The sequence below is a fragment of the Pyrus communis genome, chromosome 4 (genome assembly GCF_963583255.1).
Source record: "Pyrus communis chromosome 4, drPyrComm1.1, whole genome shotgun sequence".
NCBI classification, from domain to species: Eukaryota; Viridiplantae; Streptophyta; class Magnoliopsida; order Rosales; family Rosaceae; genus Pyrus; species Pyrus communis.
This window is the reverse complement of record NC_084806.1, coordinates 3,802,315-3,828,504: the sequence shown is the minus strand read 5'-3', so window position 1 is coordinate 3,828,504 and position 26,190 is coordinate 3,802,315. Positions and strand designations below refer to the sequence as shown.

General features: G+C 39.5%; 6 protein-coding genes across 6 annotated transcripts; 3 read left to right on the top strand and 3 right to left on the bottom strand.

The window, feature by feature from the left end:
* Positions 1–3,619: 3,619 nt before the first annotated feature.
* LOC137732415 (protein argonaute 7) lies at positions 3,620–7,475 on the top strand. The gene is made up of 3 exons (XM_068471724.1): positions 3,620–4,180; positions 4,488–5,730; positions 5,815–7,475. Exons 1-3 carry the CDS (start codon positions 3,823–3,825, stop codon positions 7,271–7,273), a joined length of 3,060 nt encoding a protein of 1,019 aa, XP_068327825.1. The 5' UTR covers positions 3,620–3,822; the 3' UTR covers positions 7,274–7,475.
* A 2,764-nt stretch (positions 7,476–10,239) lies between these two features.
* Positions 10,240–11,875, bottom strand: LOC137732539 (uncharacterized). Its single transcript, XM_068471859.1, has 6 exons — positions 11,705–11,875; positions 11,500–11,529; positions 11,256–11,357; positions 10,936–11,043; positions 10,753–10,807; positions 10,240–10,508 (listed from the first exon to the last, which is right to left on the bottom strand). The coding sequence occupies exons 1-6, from the start codon at positions 11,794–11,796 to the stop codon at positions 10,437–10,439; spliced, it is 459 nt and encodes a 152-aa protein (XP_068327960.1). The 5' UTR covers positions 11,797–11,875; the 3' UTR covers positions 10,240–10,436.
* A 410-nt stretch (positions 11,876–12,285) lies between these two features.
* On the bottom strand, positions 12,286–14,446 carry LOC137732292 (uncharacterized). Its single transcript, XM_068471599.1, has one exon. The coding sequence runs from the start codon at positions 13,850–13,852 to the stop codon at positions 12,785–12,787; it is 1,068 nt and encodes a 355-aa protein (XP_068327700.1). The 5' UTR covers positions 13,853–14,446; the 3' UTR covers positions 12,286–12,784.
* A 1,796-nt stretch (positions 14,447–16,242) lies between these two features.
* Positions 16,243–18,185, top strand: LOC137730874 (uncharacterized). Its single transcript, XM_068469865.1, has 2 exons — positions 16,243–17,338; positions 17,850–18,185. Exon 1 carries the CDS (start codon positions 16,318–16,320, stop codon positions 17,323–17,325), a length of 1,008 nt encoding a protein of 335 aa, XP_068325966.1. The 5' UTR covers positions 16,243–16,317; the 3' UTR covers positions 17,326–17,338; positions 17,850–18,185.
* LOC137731332 (uncharacterized) lies at positions 17,973–19,004 on the top strand. Its single transcript, XM_068470435.1, has one exon. The coding sequence runs from the start codon at positions 17,973–17,975 to the stop codon at positions 19,002–19,004; it is 1,032 nt and encodes a 343-aa protein (XP_068326536.1).
* On the bottom strand, positions 18,910–24,379 carry LOC137730872 (probable protein S-acyltransferase 22). The gene is made up of 10 exons (XM_068469864.1): positions 24,264–24,379; positions 23,885–23,941; positions 23,684–23,797; positions 22,516–22,902; positions 22,051–22,119; positions 21,898–21,969; positions 21,331–21,459; positions 21,085–21,165; positions 20,576–20,764; positions 18,910–20,105 (listed from the first exon to the last, which is right to left on the bottom strand). Exons 2-10 carry the CDS (start codon positions 23,924–23,926, stop codon positions 19,320–19,322), a joined length of 1,869 nt encoding a protein of 622 aa, XP_068325965.1. The 5' UTR covers positions 23,927–23,941; positions 24,264–24,379; the 3' UTR covers positions 18,910–19,319.
* Between the last annotated feature and the right edge of the window lie 1,811 nt (positions 24,380–26,190).

Sequence of the window (26,190 nt, the reverse complement as noted above, 5' to 3'; positions counted from 1 at the left end):
CTTCCCATTTGCATGTGTGTGTTGAAGTGCATAATTTGACATCACTGAACAGGTCTTCTTGCCGCCCACTGAAACGCGGTGTCTTCATAATTGTTTTTGACTGCAATATATTACAACTTTCATACTTTTAACTTGGTACAACAAAAACGTGTTAAAAATTTTAAAATTTGACACCAAGGTTTCTAAAATCTTACATTTAAATGTTTAAGATTTTGAGTTTTTCATCCGTTGTTACTTGTATTTTACATGCCGATATTTTAAATTTTTTTTATATTGTAAAAGTAAGAATTGAATATAGGTTCAAAATACGAACACTGTTTTGATTAAGTGGCTTAATTCGAATTAATTTTTGACTCTTTTGTCTTCGAGCTTGGCATAACTGAGATTTGAAATTAATAGAAATGGTCGCTGAGTTTGTCTATTATCAATCATTTTGGTCATCCTTTGAAAATTCTATATTGGGCGAGAAAAAAAAACAACACAATTTTTGTTAAATTATTTTGGCACATTGTTTATTAAATTCAGAGTATTATTGTTATTTTGATTCTTATTTAACAAAAAAAATTCACGGAAATACAAGAATAACTACTTCTATTGATTTCAAACCTCATGTCCCAAAGTGAGGAGTTATGTCAATCTTATAAACCATTTTGACTAAAAAACCTTAATTGTTTATTGGGCACTTAGTAGGAACACTCACTTTTTGACATTTTGATTTTAGAAATAATCAATTTTTTAATAGCGATAGCATATTAATGATATACGACGACCCAACGATAGTATAACGACATCTAATTATTTTTGCAACAAAAAAATGATCATTACTGCTAATTATTTTTTTTTTTTAATAGAATGATCATTTTAACAAATCAAGAGTCGTATTTTACCAGCCAAGGTAAATAATTTTATCATTCCCGATGAATTGATTAATCGAGAGTCATATTTTTATGAATCTCAAAGACATCATGATGAAAGCAAAAGCAACGGATGGAGATCAAAGTCTCGAATTCATATTTCATCTCCACAACTTTCATAATATTCATCTATATAATATTGGATTTTACTTGTCCAAAAAAAAAAAAATCTATATAATATTGGAGTGCTGGTAATATATAATCTTATATGACGCAATGACCAGCACATGAATTATAAAACATAGACATTAGTTTCTGCTAATCAAACTTAAGAGTCATTAGTCTCTGCTAATCAATCTTAAGAGTCATTAGTTTCTGCTAATCAGCTTCAATCAGATTAAGTCAACTACATAGTCTTGTTGCTTGAACGTTACAGTGGGGGGATTTGATCTTTTGTCTCCATTTTATGTTTCCTCGTTTTCTTCCTTTCCTTTTCCAAGTTGTCATCACGGGCATCGATGATATTGACACCGTTAAAGAAACGTCATAAGAAGAAAAACTTGAGTAAAAACGTCTGACATGTTATCATTCTTTTCACGTGATGAGTGTCATAAGAAATTTTAGTTGTACGCAAGACTTTTTGACTTAAAAGCCCATGTAAATATCATTCATATCGTACAAACCAAAACAATGGAGACTATATGGCCAAAAAAATAGAAAAATAGTAGAAGCTATGGACAATGGATATTATGTGGTCCTAAATCTTGAAAGGTAATTTAAATCTTTATAGGCTCCACTCTAATTATATTGTCCCGTCACCACATTCCAACTATGTTTATCCTTAAAATACAAAGGAGCTCACTTTCCTAAGTGCATCAATGGACCCTTTATTAGAGAAATTTTTTAGTATGTCGGGAATACGGTTTGATATATAAAGTGTTATAATACAAATGGTTGGATGAAAAATGTTAAGAGGACTCTCTCAAAGTGAGACTCTCCATAGACTCTCTGCCACCTTATATTCTCATGTCAACATTATAAAACATTATAGCAAAAACATGAGACAGTAAAGACTCTATAGAGTCTCACTTTTGAGAGAGTTCCCTTAGCATTTTTCACGGTTGGATTGTTGAAAAAAAAAAATTGAACCATTTATATTGTAACACTTCGTGTACCAAACCATGTTGACCGCTCATTAAAACATCTCTCCCCTTCTTATGATCTTATCATCACACTAGCACTAATCGTGTTTACAAAAGATGCTGCAAAAGGGGGGCAGCAAGTAGTAATAAAAGTGGAAATACGAATGAAAAAATGTTCAATAATGTTAAATGGACAAAGAAATACAAATTTGTTTAAGCCCTTCATAATGTGGGTATTGAAAATAAAAGAAAATTGATGATCTAAACGCTTCTTTTTCAATCTCTTATACTCTTTTAATTTTTCGAGTGAAAAAAAAAGATATTATAAAATAATCAGTTTAATGCACAAATAATTAAGAGTTGGTTCGGCATTATTTAAATTTTTTTTTTTTAAAAAAAAAACATCTTTTCAAAAAGTTGGGACAAGATTGTGTTTGGTAAATGCAAAAAAAAAAAAAAAAGTTTTTTTTTTTCTCAAAATCATGGATTTAAAATAACAAAAAATTAAAGTAGGTTTGAAAAAGTAGTTTTGGAAAAAAAACACAGCAATTTCAAACTAATCCTAAAAAAGAAGCAATATCGATATTCAAAAGAGCGATAGAATAAAATAAGTGTTTTAGGTTTTTTTTTCCTCTTAATCTAAGATGTCATCAATCTTATGTGGACAATCCTCTAAGAGTCCATGTATTTTATTTGTTCTCTTAACTTTTCAACCTTGACTAACACTTGAAGGTCGCATAAAAATGGCCCCAGAAGATCCAGATTAACCGTTTACAAAGACAATGATGCCTTAAACAAAAGGAGAAAATAGCCAGTCAAACATTGTGAATTTGTAGAAATAGAACTCGCAAAGTACAAAAGATGAATTAAAAAAATAGTGTAAAAGGATAAGAAGAACCCTAATAATTACCACCAACAATTATAATTTTGTTTAAAAGGCCAAACCTTTCCCTCCTCATTTGACTTCCAAACATTTTCAAGGAAAAAAATCTAAGGTAGAAGAACCCATGTTTTTGAAAGGTAGTCAATAAACCAAAAAGGTGTTTGAATGATAATACCCTAAAATAGAAAAGCATGACGGTGTAGCGTTTCATCTCTGTTATATAATGTAATGTAATAAGAATTTAATATATAATACTATATTATTGGTACGATGACTAGGTACATATGTATAAAAAACATGAGTGAAAAATCTGATCACGTTATTCTTAAAGCATCTTTTACAAAGGCTAAAGAACGTTGTATGTCAGTAATATACGAACGTTCAATGAAGTAATTCAACCAAAGTTTTTTTCTTCAAATATGATAAAATCTTTAATAGAACAGTCTTATCACGTCATTCGTAATAAGATACTGAACTTATTTTTCAATTTTTCATTTCAAAATTGAAAGCTGCCCTAACCAATTAACTCGACCCAATTTTTACTCTACCCTAAGACACACACACACACACACTCTCTCTCTCTCTCTCTCTCTCTCCTCTCTCTCTCTCTCTCTCTCTCTCTCTCTGCAGAGACTGCTTTAATAAGTCCAAATAGATTGACAAGTCTTTTTACCTTTTCTTAGGCATCAGTCCACTTTTCCCTTTCAAACTAAACTTACCGGAATCAAAACCCTCCCGACATTAAGAACCTTACAAGACTCCGGAACTAAAACCCAAACTCTCTTTCCTCTTCCTCTCTCTCTGTGTCTGCTATAACTACACACTCCTGTTTTCTGCTCAGGCATCTTCCTTCTCACTCATATCACAAAACAGAAGCCATCCTATCTCTCATGCTCACAGCCTCCACGCCTTTCTCACTCCTGTTTTCTCACTCAATCAAGCCATGGAAGACACAGAAAACTCCAATGGCAACCAGAAATGCCACCCCAAGACCAGAACCCTGAGGGGCGGCACCAGAGCCAATCCTCAGAACCACCACCACCACCAACCACTAATCCACCACGCAAACCAGTTCGGTTTCTGCAACCAGAACCAGTATTATCAGAGATACTCCTCCTCCTACCCTGCTCTTCTTCCTCTCCCTCCTCTCCTCCCTCTGCAACTCGCTCTAACTCCACCGCTGCCTCCAAACCACCACTTCCGATCAAAAACCCACCTCCAGAAACCTTCATGCAGGCTCAATACTCCTCCTTTTGCCGCCTCCTCCCAAACCCAGGTGCCCCAACTCACAATTTCACCAAGTAAGCCTCAAAGCCCTCTGCTTTTTTTTGCTAGTTCCCCTTTCGTTGCATGTCATTTTTTCTCTCTGTGTTTCAAAGTTCTGGTTTTTATATTTTACCTTCAGTTTCACATATTTGGTTCTTGTTCTCCCAGTAATTTACTTTCTGCTATAGAGATGGATAGAAATTTATCTGCATTGAGAAGGGTAATTGTTGAAAATATGATATATGTTACCAGTTCAGAAGCATTAATTTCAATAAAAATGGTTGATTTTAGGCTTTAAATTCCTTAAATTTTTTAATAATCTTGATATTTACTATTAATCAGAAGCTACAGAGGCGTATCAGAAGCAAACCAGTTCACCATTTATAGGAGAAGATGGAAGGAAGTTGCTCACAGCTGCAAGGACAGGAAAAGCAATAGTGACTGCAAGGAGGCCAGATTCTGGTGGTGTGGAAGGGACTGTAATCTCCCTCTTGGCTAACCATTTTCTTGTCCAATTTGATTCATCGCAGCAAATTTTCCATTACAATGTCGACATTTCCCCTAACCCCTCGAAGGAAGTTGCTAGAATGATCAAACAGAAGCTGATGGAGGATAACTCGGCTGTGCTATCCGGTGCAATTCCGGCTTATGATGGCCGGAAGAATCTTTACAGCGCCGTTGAATTCCGAGACGATAGGCTTGAATTCTATGTAAGCCTCCCCATCCCCGCAAGCAAGCCAACATTGCCATATGGGGCATTCAATGACTTACAAGAGAAGCATCAAGAACATAAACTTTTTCGGGTCAATATCAAACTCGTGTCAAAGCTAGATGCGAAGGAATTGAGTAGTTACTTGAACAATCGGGGTGATGAATGGAAGCCGCTTCCTCAGGATTATCTCCACGCCTTGGATGTCGTCTTGAGGGAGGCGCCATTGGAGAAGTGCGTACCTGTGGGAAGATCACTCTACTCGAGTTCAATGGGTGGAAGTAAAGCAATTGGAGGAGGGGCTGTAGGACTGAGAGGGTTCTTCCAGAGCCTTCGACCAACGCAACAAGGACTAGCTCTCAATGTTGATTTCTCCGTGACTGCATTCCACGAAAGCGTTGGAGTGATCCCATACTTACAGAAGCGCCTTGAGTTTCTTCAAGACCTTCCTCAAAGGAAGACAAGGGGTTTAACTGAGAAAGAAAGGAAAGAAGTGGAGAAGGCATTGAAGAACATCAGGCTCTTTGTTTGCCACCGAGAAACTGTTCAGAGATACCGCGTTTTTGGCTTAACCGAGGAAGCCACTGAAAATCTTTGGTTTGCAGACAGGGATGGGAAGAATTTGAGGCTGTTGACTTACTTTAAGGATCACTATAACTATGATATACAATTCAGGAATTTGCCTTGTTTGCAGATTAGTAGGAGTAAACCGTGCTATCTTCCGATGGAGCTATGTATGATCTGTGAAGGCCAGAAGTTCCTCGGGAAGCTGTCTGATGATCAGACTGCAAGGATACTTAAGATGGGCTGCCAACGACCGAAAGAACGAAAAGCCATTATCGATGGAGTTATGAGAGGTCCTGTTGGGCCAACAAGGTAATCTCTCAAATTCAAAGAAGTGTTTCAGTTTGCTGTCTGATTATTTGTTGATGTTCATTTCATTTTTTTGTCCTCTTGCAGTGGCATTCAGGAAAGAGAATTCAAGCTCCATGTTTCGAGAGACATGACGCAATTAAAAGGAAGAGTTCTTCAACCTCCGAAGCTAAAGCTTGGTGATGGTGGTCATGTAAGAGACCTAATTCCCTCTCGTCTTGACCGGCAGTGGAATCTTATGGACAGCCATGTGTTTGAAGGTACTCGAATCGAGAGGTGGGCATTGATTAGTTTCGGTGGCACCCCTGATCAGAAGAACAGCATCCCGAAATTCATACGCCAGCTATCTCAAAGATGTGAACAACTGGGAATCTTCCTCAACAAGAACACGATTGTTAGCCCCCAATTCGAACCATCCCAAGTGCTTAACAACGTGTCGCTGTTAGAATCTAAGCTCAAAAGAATCCAAAGAGCTGCATCAAACAATCTCCAGCTGCTTATATGTGTAATGGAAAGAAAGCACAAAGGCTACGGAGATCTCAAGCGAATTGCGGACACAAGCATTGGGGTTTTAAGCCAATGCTGCTTGTACTCAAACCTCGGGAAGTTGGGTTCGCAGTTTTTGGCAAACCTAGCTCTTAAGATCAATGCTAAAGTTGGAGGATGCACGGTTTCCTTGTACAATTCATTACCATCTCAAATCCCGCGGCTGCTTCTTGCTGATGAGCCAGTGATCTTCCTGGGCGCAGATGTGACCCATCCGCATCCACTCGATGACTTTAGTCCTTCTGTTGCTGCTGTGGTTGGTAGCATGAATTGGCCAGCGGCAAACAAGTATGTTTCGAGAATGAGATCTCAGACACATCGACAAGAAATCATCCAGGATCTTGACGCAATGGTGGAAGAATTATTGAATGAGTTTTGCCAGGAAGTTGGCAAACTCCCCAAGAGAATCATTTTCTTCAGAGACGGGGTAAGCGAAACGCAATTCTACAAAGTGCTTCAAGAGGAGCTGCAATCCATTAAAGGGGCATGTTCTAAGCTTCCCGGTTATGCGCCTCCCATAACATTTGCAGTGGTTCAGAAGAGGCATCACACAAGGCTGTTCCCTTTCAAAATTGATCCGTCTTCGAAGCAGAACCAATTACTCGATGAAAACATTCCCCCTGGAACCGTTGTGGATACCGTGATCACTCACCCGAAAGAATTCGACTTCTATCTTTGCAGTCATTGGGGAGTTAAGGGAACAAGCAGGCCAACTCATTACCACATTTTGCGGGATGAAAACGAGTTCACCTCAGATGAACTGCAGAAGCTGGTTAACATTCTGTGCTACACGTACGCAAGGTGCACGAAGCCGGTTTCGCTGGTGCCCCCAGCTTACTACGCTCACTTGGCGGCGTATCGAGGCAGGCTTTACCTTGAGAGATCAGAATCCACAACTTATACCAGAAGTGGTTCTACGCTCTCCAGAGCCGGCCCTCCGAAGGAAATGGCTCTACCAAAACTTAGTGAGAATGTTAAGAAACTCATGTTTTACTGCTGAGTTTTAATCCATTTAATTAACCTCCTTAACATGGCAATTAATTCATTAGGGTTAATTATAGTTAAGGCCACAGAGATGGTTAGGCCAATGTAACAGAAGAACAGCTGAGTTTCTTATGCTAAGTAAACTACGAATCATGATTCATGATTAATCTGCATGCCAAACTCACGGCAAATATGGTTTTCCCAGATGAATTTTATGTGCAGTTCTCAACATACACATGTAAACATTTTGGCTACAAACATCAACCAAAATTACCAGATTGAAGCGGCAAATGTGGGTTAGATCAGTTGACTAGTACAAGAGTTTGAATTCTCCTCTCTGCAAATTGGAGTACTTTAAAAAAGAATATTGGTTTAGCAAAAAAGATACCTTAAATAGTTGAACCAAAATATATTGGGGTCTCATCTATTTTTTTCATTAATTAGTTCATTATCATGAATAAATCTTGTGTGTAACTACCCACTGAAAATATACATCTGAGGACAAAGCAGAATCGTTAGCATTGTTACAAAATTATATAATATACACATGAGGACAGAGGATAATCACTAGCATTGTTAGAAAACTATATTTCGTGCGTGAGAGGGGAGATAGAGGCATAAGAGATGACAAAAGAGTGAGAGGATCTCGGATTAAGATTGGGGGCAAAAGGGGAGTGGAAGAGAGAGATGTGAACATAAATTGAGGGTATTGACTAGCACTTGTGACATGGCCTTTTCAGTGTAATTACGAATTTACATTACCATGCATGCAAACTATGCAAAACTATGCGGACGGCAAGAAGAATAGAAAGCAAAAGTGAAAAAGCACTTAAACGAAAGAAGGACTTTCGTGTGTGTGTGTGTGTGTATTATATTTATGTATGCATACGTATCTATGGTCCCCCCCCCCCCCCCAATGAACGGTATCATTCAGTCAGAATCTGAAGCAAAAGCAATGCCATTGCCAGCCATGAATAATTCTGGAGAGAGAGGAAGAAGACAACGAAGAGCCAAGAAAGTCTGACTTTGGACTTCCCCTTCTGTCTCTTCAGCTTTGCAAAACCCTGGCTTTTTCCACCATTAATTTCTCTCTTCTACTCTCCGCTTCTCTTTCTCTCTCTCTCTCTCTCTCTCTCTCTTATGCAAAGAAGTATGACGGGTTTATCATCATTATTGAACCAAAACGTCAGATAAACAGTGAACTAGTTTTATGTACGAGCGAGACAGATTTTAGATGCTGCACTGCCACGAGAAGAAACAGATAGATTGGGACAAAACATTGCGTCAGTTTTGGCAGCCCAGCCCAGCCCCTCTCTGTACCTCTCCCGACTCTCATCAAAGCTCTATAAGTTTGAATAGTAAGAACAAACCCAACTTTGGGCTGAATGCTATTTTTTAGGCTTTATTCTCCTTTCAAATCCAACCCAACCCAACTCATACTAAATGTGTGAACTAAAAGCTAATAGCAAAACAAAAGCCAAATTCCCCCACCCCACCAACACAATTTAGCCTATAAAATAATGTGGGCACCACCAGCAGGACCCCACCCACATAGGCATATCTCATAGGATTTATTGAATCCAACGGCTGATATCGAATATAATCAAATGTAATGGTAAAAAAAAAAGATCTAACGGTTAAAATAAATAAAAAAAATTATTTAACTCAATATTCATCCAAATTTAGTGATTTTTCAATATTTATAAAAATTTAAATATTTTTAGGTTAAAATGTTCATAAAATTAAATTATGATAGTGTACATAATTTTTTATTTAAAAAATTACATTAAAAGAAAAAATTAGCTTAAATTTATTCTTTAATAATCTCAGGATAAAAAATTTAAACCAGAATGATTGGAGCAGAAAAACTATTTTTGAACTAAAAGTTTTAGATTTTATCCTAAAGGTTGAAGATAATCTAATTACATTAGATATAGGTGCCTGACCACGTCATACATTCGACAATGGTAGAATTTACGTCCATCTTTGTGATGTGATCTGTCTCGAGCCGTATAGATGTAGCCTTTGGATGCTATACTACAGTTTTACCATGTAGGGTTAGGTAGGGTTTCTTTTGTCGGTGATGGAAACTTTCATAGGCATGGCTTTTACCACCGCAACCCAACTTTGCAGGTTTTACACCAACGGTCCTTTCATATTACATATATTCTACTGTTACTAATTTATGACGTAATAAATGTTTATCGAACAAACGGTTTTTTTTTCGGACCCCTTTCAAATATTTTATCATATGGCCAACACCACTAAAATTAATAACAACAAAAAAATTTCGATAAAACTTTAACCGTAAAAATTGTATGACGTGATCGGACACCCCATTCAAGTTTTGCCCCATCACACAAAACAAACAAGTAGTGCACATTGATCAATCCGTCCACAAATCCAGCGTCGATTTGCTGTCGCTTTGATATAACAATTGATCACAGTTTTCCATGGCCAAATCAAATCAATTTGATTGGAGGTGAGGTGACAGAAGAAGGCATCTCCCGTTTATTCAGGTGGCATTCCAGAGAGCCACCTCAAGTCTCTGAGCTTTAACCTGCAACTACCGTCTCTTTTTTCTCTCATGCGATTGCTTAACAAAAAAAATACTTTTTTGTGTGCGCGTGCGCGTGCGCGTTTGAGGTGGGTGGGAGGAGGGAGGGGGTGGGGGTGGGGGTGGGGGTGTTTCATTAGGCTCTCCTATGGGTGGACCGTGTTCGTGTCGCACCCATACACTCACCCAACAATATCTCCTCCGGGTGGGAGGAGGGAGCGTTTGAGGTGGGTGGGAGGAGGGAGGGGGTGGGGGTGGGGGTGTTTCATTAGGCTCTCCTATGGGTGGACCGTATTCGTGTCACACCCATACACTCACCCAACAATATCTCCTCCGGGTGAGTGTTTTCGGTCTTTGGAGGGAGGCGGGTTGGGTGAGAGTGATCATGAGAAATGGACATATTTCCAAGTGAATTCAAGCTCAAGAAACTGCGGAAGCTTAAATGCGCAACATTTTACCATAACATTTATCTGTTTTTACGTACTTGATGGCCAAGAAGCTTTAAAATATGAACAGCACAGAAGCATGCCAACAACTAATCAAAAAGTTAAAGATGTAGTTGCAAACAAGCGTTATTTTTACTTGGTCGTCATGAGACGGCAAAATTACCAAGTTGTCGGAGTCAAAAAATGCGCTCTGAGGCAGGTTTCTTCTCTGCCGGAAGCTGGAGTAACTCTCGAATCCCTTCACATACCTGCAAAGAATATGACAATAAGAGGTGCAAAAGGAGGAAAAATAGAAGGCTGAATCATTGGTCACAATTTCATATTTGCCTTTTCTAGTGGTTCGGTCTTCTACTTTCTACAAAGAAACACAAATATACTCTATCGAAATGACATAAATGGGAGAGCACCAAACAATTTCAACTTTTCTGCAACACATATCCGAGAAACAAAATGTGATGAGCAGATAGAAAGCATGTTCGGAAGTTTACATACCAGCTTTATCTGAGCTTTAATTGACGCAATAAGGTTAGTACACTCTTCAACTTGCCTACAGATATCGACTGAGCAAATTAGTAGGATAAGTTTCACTAATATTTAGTAGACTGCAAAAGGATTTCAAATGATAAAATCTGTCGAGAAAAACCAACTTGTGCAACAATAAGCAAAAGGTTGTACCTGGCCAACTTTTCTTCTCTTTGAGATATGTAATTCAAAGCTTCAGACCAGGTGAACTCCACATGGAATCCTAGTCCAATATCCACAAATATGCGTCGTGTATCTGGCCTGCAAACGCGCAGAAAAAAGATAAGGGACGGTACGAAGTCGCAATAAAATGTGGTTTACATACGGCCGATTTCCGGTTAGTATCTCGGTTCTAATTTTCATCAAAAGTTTGTAACCGGTTCTATTTGTGCGTATCTCCCACGGAGAAAGTAGACAAAGCATAAGATGAATTAGTGTGAGCATCAAAAGAGAAGACAGATGCCAAGACTCACACATCAGCTTGCATATACACTTCGGAGCCAAGATTAACCAAGGTCCTAAGACTGGTCGCACTATTTTTCTCCAAATTCTCTATGTTCTTCCGCAAATCCGAGCTTTCAATTAAACAAAAGTCAAGAAAACACCTTCAACAACCAAAATCACCAAATGGGTTGCAGATTACCAACGTCGAATTTCCGAAAAATCCCATTCGGGTAAAATTCAATTCATCGAAAGAGGGAAGATCGAAAAGGATACAAAACTTTTTGTTGCTCGAACACCTTGTCCCTGCAAAACAAGAATCAAACCCAAAAAAAAAATAACAATTTGATAAGCAAATATGAAACCCTAATGGAGCCCAAGCATGTGTATTTACTGCTCGAGCTTGGTAATGACCGCAAAGAAAACCCTAGAAAATGGGTTACAGTAAAGTAGTGGGGAGAGGGTGTGTATGAAACGGTACCGTTGAGCAATGGCGCGAACGAGGTCTGGTTTGAGGCGTTGGTCCACGAAATCCTCAAATTTCTGAATTTTGTTTTGGCGGGAGATGTCCATGAGCCCTGGATCAGACTGGATTAGCAGACTTCTTTGCACGCAGAAAGTCGGTCTCCGACTCTGGAGGTAAACAACGATGCAGAAGGAGGGAATGAAAAGTTACAAACTAACGATGATGGACAGGATTATATTTACTGGCTTATCGGGGTCCAGGCCCAAGCCCAAAAATATGTGCACATAGATTAAGGGGGGATTATTTACCAAGCCATGTTCTCAGCGTACCCTTACGAGGCTAGAAAGACTCACATACGCATTTCAGCCTTTCTTGGCTACCATCGTGCGGTTCAGTAGCGTCAAGAATCGAACCCAAGATATGCTGTGTGGAATACAGGCTTAAAATTCATCCCCAACCACTGGGATAAACATTCGGGATGCTCTTCAGATGGCTAAAAATGCTTTTGGATAAACACTTGAGTTTGTAGTAAATTTTTATTGTGCTTCTAATAAAAGCACTTCTATCAAAATCGTTTACAGGCACAAGTGATGTATATACAAGCATTCATTCCCCCTTTATTTCAATTTGTGTGATTCAAGCTTTTGTTCTTCCATGGATTTTAAGCAAATTCAGGTAGAAGTTCAACACATAAATTGTGGGAATATTTGAAGTAACTTACATGTATCAACTACAATAATTTGGCATAATGTATCTTAAAATAAAACTATATGAACTATGGATTTTAACAATTTATTCTGGAAGAAAACGATGCTTCCCATCACTTCCTTTGTAGCCTTCAGAAATCTTTTCCTCATCCTTCATCCTCCTAGCTCCCTCAACAAGTCGATCTTTGCACTCAAATGAAGTAAATACTAACTAGCTGAAGGCACTTGAGCTTACCTCTGGCCGTGAACCCTTGCCAGGAAGGTCTACGATGCACAAGTTTGCACCGTTTAACAGCCGGTGACCACAAACTGGCAACGAAATCCTAATTTTTCATGCAGCAGCTCCCATCATCAAAATAATTGTGACAAATAGGTTATGTTGATGGTGTCATTGAATACCAACCGATTCAGAAGAAAAGTTAACCGTTTCCAAAACAGAATGAGATTCACCATCCAAAGATGTTTCCATCTTAAAAGATCTGCAACTAAAATAGAAAACCGCGCTGTTCATGGAGTCGATAAGCACCACAAACGAATACATGATCACCAAAAGAGGCCCTTCCCAAATGCGCGAAGACCCATCTCCGTAGCTCAAAGTCTTCACCCTATGCTCAAACAATCCCTCGATGAATGCCATTCCAATACTCGACCCAAGAAATATCAGAAGACCAACCTGAGTCTGGCCCTTGATCAGAACCCCAGACCGAACCAATGCCTCTGGTCCCGAGACATCCTCCAACACAGAGATCACAATAGCAATGTTGCAAATAATAACGGCATTGGCAAAAACAACCGAGAAGACGAGCCCGACCACCATTGCAGCATACACAATATAATTCGGCGACAACCCTACTATCGAACATGCATTGCACACAGCAAGAAGAAGAACCAAAAACAAGACGACGCAACCAGCTACCACCATACACATCCACACATAAGTTGAAACAACCCGCCTCCATATCTTGCGCATAACCAAGTAAAACTGTGATGCATCAAACTTCTTCAGGGAGTAACTACAATACACAGAGTAAACCATCGCGGCTTTTGACAACAACGACAATGTGATGTACAAGGGGAAGCACATCGTACACGAAATAGCCATCTCAGCAAACTTTTGGCAAGAGTGACTGATAAAATCCCTCAAAGGGAGTCCACTGGACTTTGCAATTAACAACATCCTAATGGTTAGTCTCTTTACAAGTGACTGATCAACTACCAAATTCGACAAAAGCAGGGCGGAAACCGGGCAGATTAGCAACAAGGCAATCGCCAAAAACCCCCACGAATTGTACCGGAGAATTCTAACAGTTTCTCTCAAAATTTCCAGAGCACTCATCGAATGAAACCTGTGATCGTTACCGGAGAGTTCTAACTCGAATCTACGCAAATGGGGTTCTTCGGATCCCTCTTTTTTCGAGTGATCCAATCTCATTCTGGGTGAACTTTCAGCTTCCATTTTTTTCTTCAAATCAATCACTCACAACACCAATTCAACCAAAAATTACAGTATTTATATCTATATATCTAATATCTATATCTATATAAATGTGATTGTAATTAAAGATCAAACGGAGCTAGATTCAACTCAAAACGCGAAACCCAGAAGCCAGATTCACACGAAAAGCTTTACCGGCACTACAGATCTGAGAAGCCACGGAATACAGACGGTACAGTACCTTGAAAGCTGGGAGGCAGCATTGGGGGTGGCGATGGAGAGGCGTTTCGCGGAGGTTCTGCGGCGGGATAGGCGGAGGAGGAGGAGGAGGAGGGAGCTCCGACTATCATGGAGGATTTGATTGAGAATCGTGCGAGGCGTGTTGACTTTGGGCGTGAAGAGGAATTAAAGCACTGAATCGATGACAGAAGGAATTGCGAGTGGGCACGTCGGTGACTTTAACTTGTTCGTCGGCCTTTTATACCGGATTGTGGTGGAGTTGCCAGCTGCACTTCCTGACGATTCTGGACGGCGACGTTTGGAATTACTTTGGTTCGTTGTTGATTATTAAATGTTTATTTCTCGGAGGATACTAGGGATTTGTGAAATTTTGGTTTTAGTGAAAAAATAATAACGAAAAAAAAAATTATGTGTGCAATTTTGGTAAATTAAGGTTTCGTTTTGGCACTACTTTCAAGAGTGATGTAAGAAAAGGGAAAGTGATCATTTCTAGATCTCTTTCATCAAGTTTATCAATGTCACAAATTTGGACATTTGAAATTTGATCAAATGACTACAAATAGAAGTCTATTTTAAAAGTTATAATACCTTTAGCTGTTGGATTAAATTTCAAATGTCCGAATTTATGACCTTAGTGGAAGATATCCAGAGATGATCCATTTCCTAAGATGAGCCTTTAATTTGCTCACTTGTGCATAAATATAATTACAACTTCATTTTTCTTTTCAACTAGATTATTATTTTGCCATGGCAATCCACCATTTTGAAAATTGGGAAAACTCACATAAGTATTTTAGCTTTTTCTTGACCATATATGTGATTCATTAGCGCTAGAAAATCGAACTAGGAGTTAGCACTTGATTTGGAACATGGAGGTATGGCCAAAACATGTGATCTCCCCACCTAGCAACAAACATTAGCATGTGCATATGTGGACTTTTATAACATGTGGTAAGTACTACTTCTTTAGTGCATGCATATCTCCTTAATACATTATGAATCAATGATTTAATAATCATATGGAAAGAAAGGTATCCTAGATTCCTTTCTTTATAAGTAGCATGATAATGGATTTCCAATTAAACACTCATTTGGTGCAACTACCACCTAAGCAAGAGATCTAAGTCTTTTGTATTGCTATCAACTAATACTGTAATTTAGTGACATACATATATATATATATATATATTTTTTCTTCATATAAGTGATAATTTTTATGTTCAATTCATTTAGATGGCGATATATTAGTGGAATTTACGCGCAACAAATGCTTTTAATTATGCTATCTCAAGTCTATCACATTGTTGTAACTTTTGGTTAGGATCGAGGGGCACACAATTATTGACATACATTTTGACACCCTCTTTGTAAGGCCCACTTCGTAACTTTTTTCAACAATTCGAATTGTATATCTCTTAGTCATCTTTCAAAGATCATGTTTACAAAAAATCACGCAAATTCGAAATCAGACGACCATTGGATTAAAGTTATTCATTTTAGTTTTTCCTTACAAAACCGTATTCGTCAATTTTCTTCACTACAAATGAATGTGTTAATAGTTTTGAATTTGTCATTTTTTTTTTTTGAATGGTGATTTAGGAATAATGATTGAAATATAGACGGTTTGATCAATGAAAAAGGTTTACTAAGTCCGTCCTACAAAGTAAATGTCAAAGTATGTGTAAAGAAAATAAGTGTCTCCCAATCGTAATTTTTTAACTTTATTCACATAACATATTGATATGAGATAGAATGAGTTGCAGCCCAATTTGTTTGAAAAAATCCTCATCGGATCATTTTTTTGGGGATCCGAGGAATCTTATGATCATGATCGTTCATCATACATTGTGCGGTCAAAAATCATTTGAAATTTAAAATTAAATATAAATAGTACCTAACAAAAACTGACAATATAATATACGATGAACAGTCACGATCATGGATCCCCGTATCCCCAAGGAAAATGATCCGGCAAGAATCATTTTCCAATTTGTTCCACCTAGTAACGGCGTCCCGACGAAGACCAACCCAAAAAAATAGAGCCACGTATCCAGGCCCGTCCCAGTCCCGCCAAACTCATCGAAATAATCCATTCCTATCCGAACCACCGAAAACTGAAAAGGACAAACAGAACATCATCTTCTTCATCATTTGCTTCCTTAAACCTGCAATTCCAAAACCGTCAAACTTCTTCACCTTAAACCTGCAATTCCAAAACCGTCAAACTTCTTCACTTCCGATCCGCCATGGCAACCCCATCTCCGCCTCTAACCGTTTTCACAGTCCTCAATGAATCCAAGCGCATAGTCAACGCCCACTCCCGCCACTTCTTAGCCCTCTCAGTCCTCTTCCTCCTCCCTCTCGCTTTCTCCTCCACCGTCTACCCCACCATCCAGAACCTTCTCGCCGATCGAGTCACAGACAACCCCAAGCTATTCCTCGAAATCTCAACTTTGGACGCCCAACAGCGCCAACCCATCATCCCCGCCAAAACCCTTCTCGTCGCCCTCGCTTTCTCCTTCTTTGCCGTCGTCTTCTCTCTCTGCGCCCTCGGGTCGATCACTTACAGTGTGTTTCACGGATTCTATGGCCGGCCGGTCAAGCTCCTCTCCGCCGTGAAATCCGTCGTCTCCTCCTTCCTTCCCCTGTTGTGTACTGCTCTAATTTCCCAGATCCTCGTTTTATTGGTTTTTATTCTTTTCGGGCTGTTCGTGTTCTTGGTGGTTCGCAGTGCTGAGCTTATGGGATTTGAAATGGAGTATTATTCGCCTTATTTCATTGGGTTTGTAGCAGTTGTTGTGACTGCTCTGTTTCTGGTTTTGCTCCATCTTCAAGTAAATTGGACACTCGCTGGTGTGGTTGTTGTGCTGGAATCGAAATGGGGGTTTGAATCCTTGACTCGAAGTGCGACTTTGATAAAGGGAATGAGAGGGGTCGCCTTGTGCTTGCTGATGTTTTTCGGGTTTTTCGTGGGGGTTTTGGGGTTCTGCAGTTGGGTTTCGGCATTGGATTTGAAGGGGGATACTGATGGGTGGAAGAGCTGGGCGTTTGTGGTGCAAATTGTGGTGACTGCGACTTCTCTCGTGCTGCTGATGCTCTACAATGCTGCTGCGAATACGGTGTTGTATATGTATTGCAGGGCTTTGAATGGTGAGCTTGCCATGGAAATTGCTGAGGAGTTTGCTAGGGAGTATGTGAGCTTGCCCTTCGACAACGGAAAAGTCCCTCATGTTGTTTCGGTTGCATATGCTTGACGAGGAGCTTGAGGTCAGTCAGTCTCCTTTGTGATGGCTCTGATTCAGAATGTCTTGTTAGTGTAGTTTAGTTCATCAGCGTCGAACTTTATTTGTAAAGACCTGTAAATACAAATCTTGTTGCCTTATTTTCGTGTTTTGATGATTGTGGGAGACGGTTGGCTTTATTGTTTTCAAATTGGTATGTGAAGTGAAGCCATTGTGCTTGCAGTTGCACCTCCATTAGAAAACAACTTGAATGTGTGATATGTAATGTCTGAAAGTAATGATTCCCTCGTTTTGTTTCAACGGAAAAGCTGCCTGTGCAGTTAGCTCCGTCGATGATAAACTTGATACGAAGTGCATAACTCGCCTTGCTGAATCTGGGTCTTCTTTGAGTTCTCTGGTTTTGGTAGTTTGTTTGATTAGGATGCTGTGAAAGGCACTAACTGTTAAAAAATCATTGCTTTGGCCTTCGGCCTTAAAACCAATTTCCAAATTGCGAGTCTAACAAGGCAGCATTTTGGCCTTATATTTGGATGCAGCGAAACGCGGATAAATGCACAACCTCTCGGTGCCAGCCTCCGGGTCCTTTGGCTTTTGTATGAAACCAGGAGAGTAGTCACTACATAAACTGTCCTTACAGTCCGTTTCTTCCTTATTCAGCCATGGCAAGCCAAGTACTGAGCACATCTCTGAGCCTAATCAACGCCCACAGCGCCCGCTTCGTAGACCTCTCGGCCATCTTCCTTCTACCCCTTGCTTTCTTCCTATCAACCATCGCCTACCCGGCCTTCCTTGATTTCTACCCCAACCCCTTCTCAGTAAGTCTCACCATTCCCACCATCCCCGACATGACTGTTTTGACCTTCATCACCTTCCTTCTTTTTCTCATCTCCTCTCTCTGCGCTGTCGGGTCTGTCACCCACAGGGCATTTCACGGACTCCGTGATCGGCCCGTGGCACTGTACTCGGCGATCAAGTCAGGTCTGGCTTCCTTCTTTCCTCTTCTGGGTACTCTTGTGGTCTCGCAAATGGTGGTCTTGTCGATTTTTATTTCGTTCGGACTATTTCTGTCTCTGGGGGTTGGAGTGATGGAGGAGTTTTGGTCGGCCTATTTCAGGGCCGTCTCCGCGGCAGGCCTCTTTGCACTGCTGCTCTACCTTCAAGTGATGTGGAGCCTGGCATTTGCGGTGGTTGTGGTGGAATCCAAGTGGGTATTTGGCGCCCTGATTCGAAGCTGGGGTTTGGTCTGTGCAATGAGACTCGGAGGCGTTGTGTCGTGTTTGATGGTACTGTCTGGGGCTTTGAGTTCGATTTTGGGTTTATTTAGCTGGCTTTTGGAAGTGGCATCGGAGTCCACGGCCGCGGCTTGGAAGAGTTGGGCAACTGCTGTGCTGTTGGCGGTAACTACGATTTTGCAGATGGCGGTGCTGCTCTACTATGCGGTGGCGATCACCATAGTGTACTGCAAGGCAGCAGGTGGTGGTGGTGGTGAGGAAGTTTCTAATCCGATGGATTATGTGAAATTGGATATGGGGGATGATGAGTTAGTTTCTGCTTCTGTTGTATCTGTTTTAATTCCATTAAGTAAGATGCAAGCACTTGGGGAAGCACTTTTATTTAAGAAGCACATGAAGAATCAAATTAATCATCTGTCAGTACAAAACATGGAAGCAAAATATATAATACAATATTAAATCCGGAAGCAAAATATATAATCAAAGCTCTTCTGAAAGCGTTTTTTAGACCTTCCAAAAGCGATTCCATCCCGGTACTGTCTTACCGGCTACAAGCCCTGTATGAATTGGGAAATCTTTAGCAGGAGTTAATCCAGCGGAGGCCGTGGCTGCAATTAAGCTCTCATCAGATTAGACAATAAAAAAGTATGTGCATCTCAGTTAAAAGTTTGAAACCAAACTCTTTGAAAATTTTCTATACATGGCATGCCATGCCTGGATCCTTGCCGGCCTCACAAATGAAAGAATTAAAATTAAAATCACAGTCGATGATGATCAGAGCTTTCTTGTGTTAGCGGGGCCGGAGGATGAGGAGGCGTTCAGTTTGACAACCCGTTCATCCTGATCGGAGCCAAAGAGAAGGTTACTCCAGTTGGTTGACCTTTGGACGATTCTAGTAGGAACCCTGTCGCTGTCTTCTCCACCCGATGCTTCATACCCCTCGTAACCATCACTGGTTGACCTTGATAGTGGTATTTCCCTCTGACCAGCTGCAATAGCGCCAGGCAGACCTGTAAGTCGCCTTGCCTCTTCGGCTCCTGATGATGACACCCGGAATGGATGGATGTCAGGTGAGTCTAAACTGCTCTCTGGAGAAGAAGCAACAATCCCTGTGGAGCTTGACATAGCTCGGCTTGTTTGGAAAGCACTCCGAGCTTCAAGCTGAAGGGGGGCCAAACTAGTCGATGTCTCAGTAAAGCCCTTGTCAACAGCTTTAGCTGAACCCTTCGTTATACCCTCCATTGGAAGGTCAGCTGGGAGTCGCACCCGCTTAGTAGCCCGCCTTCTATTATTGTCAGGGCGTGGAACCATTCTGCGCCCACCACTGCCAAAGCTGCTGTCTCTTTCTAGTACAAAAGGAGCATCCCGTCTCACAGGCTGCAGGATCTTGGACTTCTTTCTTGCCTCTGCTGCAGCTTTTGATACCTCTTCGGTGTTTAATCTTGCCAGAGTCCACGGACTTATCTTTACTGGTGCATTCTTCTTCTTAACTGGTCCCTCTCCCACCATCTTTTTTCCATATGAACTGACAGATCCGGTCTCTGGGGGCACAACATCAAACTGGAAAAGGGAAAACAGCAAAACAAATAATCAGCCCATTTCGTTTACGATCCTTATTCTAATTTCAGGGAAGCTGCTGGAATTTACAGTCTATTCCTACTTGCAGCACTAAAAACTGGTGGAGTGTTGCCATATGCGCATCATTCATTCCAAAAGAAAAGGGATACGTTCTGGTAGACAATATGAAAATAAGGTACCCTGAATTTAACAGAACTACAGAAAAAGCAATTATATGATTTTCGCATCCAAATGCTACAGATACACACAAGCTGCAATGACCCCAGATAAAAGGCTTACATATATAAATTATGCAGGCCAAAACTTAAAACGTATTCTCTTTCATGCTGATGCTAAGGAAAAGAAACACTAGAAAAGTCCACAACTTGGAAAACAACCACCCGATGGAACAAGTATAAACACAGATTAGGAACCACTCTCTACTGCAACTAAATGGTTGCAGTTCAGATTACCTGATCTTCAAGGAAAAGTCGTGGCGGTGTACACCATGCGCCACGGTGGAAAGTATTAAAGGAGCTTGCACTACTTAATCCAGTAAGTGAGCTAGCAGGAGACATTTGAGCACTCTGCTGACCTCCAACTCCTTGTTGCTCTTGCTCCTGCTCCCTCAAAGCGATGATGTAATCATATGTGCTGATTCCCTGCACAAATTCAGATTTCCATTGTCAGCTAATTAACAATTTATGTATTCACCTAACATATATGCTGCGTGAAAAAGGAAAAGAGAGGTTCTGCAACGGAAACTGTTACGCAAGAAATTGAGGTGAAACCGACAGATATTCTATGGAAAAGTATTGTCCTATAACAACTAACTTTTATTGAACTGAGAAACAGGTGACTAATGACTGCTAGAGAAAAAGATATCGAAGCAATGTAAACGGATCCTGAAACTGTAATGATAAAAATGACCCAAACGATTATAACGACTTCATTCTATGTATGAAGCAATTGCGAGGCTAACCTTCTTTATAAGGAGGATATGAAAAAAGAAAAGCTGTACAAGTGGAAGGGTTGCAACCATAGCCAAAAGGCTGCACACTGCCTGCAAAGTTTAAGAATTTCATGAGTTGAATAATACAAGCACAAAACAGATAAATTAATTCTCATGATGTAGGAATCGCTCAGCTCGACTAGAAAAGCCATGAATTTACAGAAGATTTAGGACTTGCAGCTAAATTAGAAATGAAGACAAAAGCTGAAGACTCACCACCACAATGATGAAAGGCACCAAAGTGAAACTGCTTCCCAACTTGGATGAAATATCCACAGAGAACTGCTTCCTCTCAATAATACAGCAGATAAGCACGAAGATTCCAGTTGACCATTGTAAAATAAGCTGCAATCTCAAGACCATGGTGCACAAACCATGTACATACCTGTCAATAATTAATTGGAATGAAAGTAACTTGAAAATAAAAATGCTTACTCTGAGGCGATCTTCAGGTTCCGGTTTGTTGCTTTTGGGCTTAATGACAAAAAATATAGGATAAAGAAACCAGGAAAGACTGTCGAGGTAACAGTTGGGGAAAGCCAATGGCGAAACGAAATTGATTAGCAATATTGCCAAGGACGAGTCCTACAAGTTCTAAAGCAAAGGTCCTACTGCATAAGTAATAGATGACATGGAATCACTGGCAAAGCTTCATCAAGATTTTAAAGAAAAGGCTAGAGTGCATGGGGGATGATTATAGGGCATGGGTTACCTGGAACTGGAGCAAAACTCAAAGGGCTATTAAAGAATCTTAAAAGGCAAAGAACGGAGGGGTATGCTTACCAAGAGGAGAGAAGTAACCATAAGGGTGAAAAATTGTCGGTAATTCCTTTTGCCAATACAGTTGTTAAGCCACTACAAATCAAAATTGAATTAAGTTAGAGGAGTTAAAAAGGCACACAAAAAGGATCTTCAACCAATCAAGAGCATGTATACCCTGCAGTGATGATCAAACTGGTCTACGCATTTGTCACAAACTCTGCAGTGCTTGCTGTACTTGTAAACCTGCATGCAAAGAATTATTTGAATTACATTACTAAGTACACTATCAAAGCAAATGCCATGAATATTTCAAGAATGGCTAGGAGATGCTTGAGAAGATATTAGGAGTAAATGATCGCCAACAGGTTACATTTTAATTAAGCTTTTCTCTTAGAAAACAAAAAATAAAATAGGAAAAGTTGTTAGGGCAATCATGAAACGCAACCAATTCAACTTTGCAGTAGGATATCTCCTAACTGTAAACCAAAACTAGAATGCCAAATATCTACATGCAACACTATTGTCCTGACACCCCAAATGAGTCCTTTTCAGTTTCTGCTGCTTGTTATCAAATGCAGAACATGACTCAAGAAATCTATGGGAAATGAATTTTCGTAGAGTTCAAGTGCATTTACACACCTCAACTTCACATAAACTGCAATAGAACATGCCGTCTTCACTTTGTTGCAGAGATTCCTCACTTGAACCGGAGCAATTGCACACATAAGCACATGGAGAGCAAGCTAGTAGAAAGCAAGATGTATGTTCTGATGGACTCTTTCCATCGTCACTGCTGGACATTTTAGACGTCCCATCTTTGCCCAGAACATCCTTATCCAAAGGTTTTCCTCCAGCTGCATTAGCATCATTCATTGATGATGTTGATTCCCCACATAGTTTAGAATCTTTTGTTCTTGTATGTTTTTCATCGGCTGGAATGTTAAGATATTTTTTAGACCTAAAAACTCGTGGATCTGCCGGATCAGCAGCTGCGCACCATATATATAGGCCGAAGACACATGTAATCTGAAAAGAAAATAGATGTTACAACTTAACGAGCAGAACATAGGTAGAAGTATATTATAGTGGATGCAATCAAGACAAATGTACATCTATTTCATTAACGGGCATATCAAACACGCTACTTGGGGCTCCAAAATTGATGTTCCTCTCACTCAAACAGACTATCTTCCGAGTCTATTGTTTGCCTTTTATCTTTAAGTTTTCTTGAGCTAATCATCATTTTGTTCTTCATACTTCTCAGAATCAAAATCCCCGAGCAAAGTGAAATTAAATGTAGATTCTCAAGGCCATGAAAACGCAGAGCAATAAGAACGGTGGACTAACCCCTCATACCTCATCCTAGATATTCATAAAATCAACACAACTAGATTGCTACCAAAGAAATGACTTCACAGACTAAAGATATTCTCCGAACGAGCTTATTTGTTAATCTCTAAAGGGCATTGCAACAACAGCAGAAATCACTGCAAAAATTTCGAACGACCTCATTTCAAAATCTCATGTTTGGAAGCTTCATGCAACAGAAATCACATACGATAAAAGACAAGCAACCCATTTCCTTTATAAGCTAAAGTGAATAATAAGTACCAAAGTCCAAAATTAATCAAACAACCCAGAAAGAGCAAGAACCCAGATTGGAGAATAAATTTTAGACATAAATAAACAACCGAACGCATAAATCACATGGAAACAAGAAGAGAAAGCACGGATCTCAGTTATCAACCCACAAAAAATAGCAGAAAATTGTACAAAAAGTTAAGGGATTCGAGAGAAAATGGCTTACAAGAGGAGTGTAGAGTCCCATCACAATATACTGAAAAATCTTCCTTCCAACAAAAGGTGCAAAGAACACATAGAAAGCAAAGGCCAGCGCCAGAAATACAGCAACAGCCACCACCTTTAGAGATACAAAAACAACCCCAGAAAACAAGATTACTACTCCAATTCACCGAGCTTAAACAACAATGGCGACAAAGATTTATACCTGGAGAGGATGGTAAGGAAGTTGCCATCCATGCTTCCTCATCTTTCAGCTGGAATGCTGAAAACCCAAGATTGAAAAGCAGATTAAACAATGTAAGGGGAAGAAAAATAGTGACTTGGGTATCTCTTTTACTTATTTTCCTCCACTTTCTCTCATTTTCCGGGAAAATAAAAGATAATTGAGGTAGTGCGGAACCAACACAACAGAGATTAACATTTTCCAGGAGGGTATCTAATCAGAGAGAAAAAGTAGCTCAAAGGGTGGAGAGAGAGAGCGGGTTTTCGAGAGGAATGAGCAACAAACAGCAATGGGGAAGGTTTGTCCTGGTTCACTCAATCATAACCTTTGAGCTATGGAAGGTGAGAGAAAGGAAGAGGACCTTTGCTGGTTTTGGGTTTTCTCTTGTTTCTTCCTGCAGGGCTTTTTTTCACTAGAGCAAAGATCTGTGACTGATTGACTGTACACAAATGAGACGTGAGGAGAGAGAGAGAGAGAGAGAGAGAGGGGCCTCTGGTTTTCTTTCGTTGCCTATAATTACCCACAACCCACCTTTTACTTTTTTTTTTTCTTGTTGCTGGCGTTACCTTTTCCTCTGGGCGAACCAGTCCAGCTGACACTTCACAGTTGTTTCCTTCTCCTTTTTTGTAATCGCCCTCGACCCCATACAAAAGTGTGTACCTCCGTAATGGGTACGTGACGGTTATTATTACGCCGGTATTACAAATTAACAGTTACGTCATTGTTACAAAAGTATTTAAAACTAAAAACATATTGTTATGTATAAATTCTTTTTAATCAATTTTAAAATATCACTAGTTGTGTAAAAAGATTTAAAACACATGACATTGTGTTATATTCGAGACGCCGTTGCAATTGCACGTCAAGTATAGGTAGGTCACTTCTCCTTCTATCCTCTCCCTCCCTCCCCTTATTTTGTGGAATTGGATTAAATCTTCCTCTTGTGGAAAGGAAGGAAGACAATTGGGGGGAGTTCTGAATTTTGCGTCAAAATTTGTACTTCTGAACTTGTTCTTTATATCCATCTTGTATTTTGTGATGGGAAAACTTTCTATTTCTTTTGGTGATAACTCCTTTTAGGAATTGGACAAATACCAACTTAAATTAAATGCTGTTTTTTGGTTCATCGTGTTGTCTAAAATGATAAGGAGGGGTAGTTGGATTGATGCCTCTAGAACAACACCAATTCTGGATCTAGCTATGCCTTACCATCAAACCTTCTATAATTTTGAGTAATTTTGCAAAGAGAAATGTTACGAGAACTCTCTCAATGTGTGACTGTTTATGAATTATCTGTTATCTCACAGTTTAACGTTAATTCTCGTGTCGATGTTATAAAATATTACGTCAAAAACATAATACAGCAAAGAGTCTATGAAATGAAGAGTTTTACTTTTGAAAGAGTCTTCGGGAGCATTTATGGCAAAGAGAAATGTGCAACAAGTATGCTGATGTTGAATGGTCCTAGTTTGTTTTGTCTCACTCTCTATTGCTTTGCCTTGATGAATGCTTAAGGTTCACATTTGTTCTTTTGCACGTCATTAGTTAGGAAGCGTTACAATCTAATTAATTAAACTCAATACTCTAGAAATTGTGATTCGCATGGCTGTGTTTGTACTTTTGCATTGGGAGAATCTGTTCTAACATCAGTTACATGTAAGTTCACATGAGTGTATTGTTTTTTCATCTAAATAAATAGAGATATAGACTCATCAAATAATGTATATGGTCGTTAATAGAACGAAATTCATTTGTTTACAAGTTTTTCTTATATGAACAGAAACATAGTATGCATTGAGATTCATAACAATTGGATTATGTTGATATAATTATTCATTCGCCTGACTTATGATATGAGCCCGTTTATTTTAATAAATTTACTCATTTACCCCGTACCTTTTAATTTTCGCAATAATTTAACCATAATAATCAAAATAACTTCCTATTCGTATATCGTTTTGGTAAACAATGCAAAATTGGTGCTTTGTCTCTTGCTAATTGCAAGTTGCCAAATATATGCGTAAGTTCAAATTTGAATGTTTTCATGTTCCACAAGGCTACAAAGCAATTACAGTTTCACGGGTTTTAGGAAGTGACAGATTTGAAGAAGACAACTACCAATTTGCCAAAAAGGCATAAGCAAATACAGGGAGATAACGAATCTTGTAACTGGTTGATATTTTAGACTTTTTAGTCGTTAATTTTTTTGTAAAAAACACAGAATTAAATTCAATAGTTAAAAATTAGAAGAGAAATTTCAATAGAGCTTACTATGATAGCTCTCACAC

Bases quoted from the DNA above. Each gene is read 5' to 3' on its own strand.
- LOC137732415 (XM_068471724.1), top strand. From the start codon at position 3,823: ATGGAAGACACAGAAAACTCCAATGGCAACCAGAAATGCCACCCCAAG. The intron at 4,181-4,487 runs GTAAGCCTCAAA...ACTATTAATCAG, and splicing joins CCAACTCACAATTTCACCAA to AAGCTACAGAGGCGTATCAG. The intron at 5,731-5,814 runs GTAATCTCTCAA...GTCCTCTTGCAG, and splicing joins GGTCCTGTTGGGCCAACAAG to TGGCATTCAGGAAAGAGAAT.
- LOC137732539 (XM_068471859.1), bottom strand. From the start codon at position 11,796: ATGGACATCTCCCGCCAAAACAAAATTCAGAAATTTGAGGATTTCGTG. The intron at 11,358-11,499 runs GTATCCTTTTCG...TTTAATTGAAAG, and splicing joins TTCGAGCAACAAAAAGTTTT to CTCGGATTTGCGGAAGAACA. The intron at 10,509-10,752 runs GTATGTAAACTT...TATTCTTTGCAG, and splicing joins TTAAAGCTCAGATAAAGCTG to GTATGTGAAGGGATTCGAGA.
- LOC137732292 (XM_068471599.1), bottom strand. From the start codon at position 13,852: ATGGAAGCTGAAAGTTCACCCAGAATGAGATTGGATCACTCGAAAAAA.
- LOC137730874 (XM_068469865.1), top strand. From the start codon at position 16,318: ATGGCAACCCCATCTCCGCCTCTAACCGTTTTCACAGTCCTCAATGAA.
- LOC137731332 (XM_068470435.1), top strand. From the start codon at position 17,973: ATGGCAAGCCAAGTACTGAGCACATCTCTGAGCCTAATCAACGCCCAC.
- LOC137730872 (XM_068469864.1), bottom strand. From the start codon at position 23,926: ATGAGGAAGCATGGATGGCAACTTCCTTACCATCCTCTCCAG. The intron at 22,903-23,683 runs GTAAGCCATTTT...TTTTCTTTTCAG, and splicing joins TGGGACTCTACACTCCTCTT to ATTACATGTGTCTTCGGCCT. The intron at 20,106-20,575 runs GTAATCTGAACT...TCCCTTTTCCAG, and splicing joins GACTTTTCCTTGAAGATCAG to TTTGATGTTGTGCCCCCAGA.